At 42.9% G+C, this 2,536-nt stretch overlaps 1 protein-coding gene across 1 annotated transcript in view; it reads left to right on the top strand.

Annotated features, from left to right (window-relative positions):
* LOC108296594 (dnaJ homolog subfamily B member 6-like) overlaps nt 1-2,534 on the top strand; it is a gene marked incomplete at its 3' end in the record, with an annotated part of 49,351 nt that extends 46,817 nt beyond the window's left edge. The window contains exon 7 of the mRNA XM_017519069.2: nt 2,395-2,534. Within this exon, the coding sequence (XP_017374558.2) occupies nt 2,395-2,534 (140 nt within the window). The remainder of the gene's footprint in view (nt 1-2,394) is intronic.
* Between the last annotated feature and the right edge of the window lie 2 nt (nt 2,535-2,536).

The following is a 2,536-nucleotide window of genomic DNA, read 5'->3' as shown; positions in this document are numbered from 1 at the left end:
GCTGAGCAGCTGGGACTACAGGCATGTGCCACCATGCCCAGCTGATTTTTTGTATTTTTAGTAGAGACGGGGTTTCACCATGTTGACCAGGATGGTCTCGATCTCTTAACCTCGTGATCCACCCGCCTTGGCCTCCCAAAGTGCTGGGATTACAGGCGTGAGCCACTGTGCCCGGCCCGTGTATTCCTTTTGTAGCATAGCATTGTAGAATTTGCCAGCTTTTTTTGGGATACAGATCTGCGCTTAATAACCTCCGTTTTCTCCTAATCTTCTTAAGATTGTTGTACTTGGAAATCTTTTAATACGATATGCAGGATGAGAATTGAATGAAATTCTTCATTTAAAAGGGGGAATCTGTATTCTGGGTCAGTAGATGGAAAGTAATGCACCTGGAAAACCTCACTAACCTTCATGCATGCTGTCTAACCTCCTTTGCAGTTAAAATGAAAGTACACAAATGGGTAGCATCCCAGGAGGGTCCCACTGATGGAAACACTGCTTATAGACTGGAGTCATATGAAAATGCGTATGTCATGATACACCTGTGTGTTTAGCCTGAAGAATTAGAATCCCACTTTTCTCTCAAACTCATCCAGTGTCTCTTCACAGAGGAGTTTTTTTTTTTTTTTTTTTTAAGACAGAGTCTCACTTTTAGTGGCTGACACTGTTAGTGTAGTGGCACGATCTTGGTTTATCACAACTTCCTGCCTCCTGGGTTCAAGTGATTATTGTGACTCAGCCTCCTGAGTAGCTGGAATTACAGGTGTGCACCACCAGGCCTAGTTAAGTTTTGTATTTTTAATAGAGACAGGTTTTGTCATTTTGGCCAGGTTGGTCTTGAACTAACCTCAAGTGGATCCGCTTGCCTCGGCCTCCCAAAGTGCTGGGATTACAGGCATGAGCCACCACATGTGGCCTGGAGTTGTTGTTTTGATTCTCTCATTTTTATGTTTAAACCTTCACGGTAAGAATTGGGAGAGCTTCTTATATAGTGTTCCCTTCTCATAAGGTCAGAGTTTTGTTTTCTTTCAACACTGTGCTCATGCAGCTAGGCAAATAGTGAAGTCTTCTTGATTGGACCTCAGTTCGGATGTGCTGTCCCTCAACAGAGCCTCTCATTGATACAATGGAATATGCTGACCACAGGTTAAGAAAACTAGTTAAAAATACCACATAAATAGTCCTTTTTAAAAGTAATCAGTGGCTCCTGTGTGTGGGGTTGTTGTGCAGCAAGCCGTCCCCACTTCTGAGGTGCCTTACGGAGTATCACAAGAATTGATACTTAGGCTTCATCTAGACCAGCGCAGTAGCCACCAGCCACGCACAGCTCCTGAGCCCTGGAGGCCTGGAGACTCCACATGGAGACCAGCGTGAGTGAAAGCAGTGTAAAATACCACGAATGATTTTGATTTTTTATATTTCCAACTGAAATATTTTGGATATACTATATTTAATACTAAAATTTCACTAGTTTCTGCTTTTTAGTGAAATCATTAGAAAAGGTAAACTTAACATACGTGGCTCACATATTTCTTGAGGACACCACCAGTCCTAGACAGTATCAGGGCGTAGATGACTGAATCATGTTCAGAGGTATGCGTCGTTTGTGTTAATGTGAGCGTTTTGGAAGCAGCATGAGTATTAAACTCTAATCAGTAGACCAGCTTTAATATCAAAAAAGTTTTGCTTTAGTATGACTTGTGAAATTTTTTAGTGTCCACACTGTGATTGTGTCCATAATGTATAATTGAGAATGGCGTCTGTGAACTGTAGAACCATAGTTTTTTCAGATGAATACTTGTAATATTCTCTCTCAAATTAGATTTTTTAATAATTTAGATTCTTATTCCCTGTGGTCCTGTGGCAAAGCAAAGGGAAGCCAGTTAGGTTTGCTGTTCTGTGGTGGTGAGGTTACTCTGTTTGTGTAGGATAAGGATATCCATCACAGCCCATAGAGTTGACAGGCCACGCTGAAGCAAACATAGCTTTGTATTGAGGCTGGTCTGCTGGTTGGAGCTTAATACCTACCAGTCCTGGTTTCAAAGGTTCACATTAACGCAGATAACACATGGGCTGTGGCATGTTGGCAGAGCTGCTCAGGTCCACTGAAGCTCTGTGTGAGGAGACGGAGAGGGGCTGCACCGAAGCTCTGTGTGAAGCAGCGGGGAGGCTGCGCTCTCATGCTCCCCTAGAACCCCCTCTGAGGGATTTGAGAGGGTCTTTTCCCCTGGGACCACGGCACTTCACCGGAGGCCTTGCTAGTTGCGTGGTGTATTACGAATCCGTTCCATGTCTTAACATTAGATAATCTACTACTGAATTTTCAAACTCTTAATCTTTGCAGTAGTAATTGACGTATTTCTCTAAGCATTTTTCTTTTCTGTTTTCCTGTAGGATTTACTTCATTTGGGCCACTGGGTCACGGAGGCCTCACTTCATTTTCTTCTGCGTCATTTGGCGGTAGTGGGATGGGCAACTTCAAATCGATATCAACTTCAACTAAAATAGTTAATGGCAGAAAAATCACTACAAAGAG

Source organism: Cebus imitator, unplaced genomic scaffold (assembly GCF_001604975.1).
Source record: "Cebus imitator isolate Cc_AM_T3 unplaced genomic scaffold, Cebus_imitator-1.0 Scaffold20, whole genome shotgun sequence".
Taxonomy (NCBI): Eukaryota; Metazoa; Chordata; class Mammalia; order Primates; family Cebidae; genus Cebus; species Cebus imitator.
The sequence above is the reverse complement of the archived record's forward strand: the minus strand, read 5'-3'. Positions and strand labels throughout refer to the sequence as shown.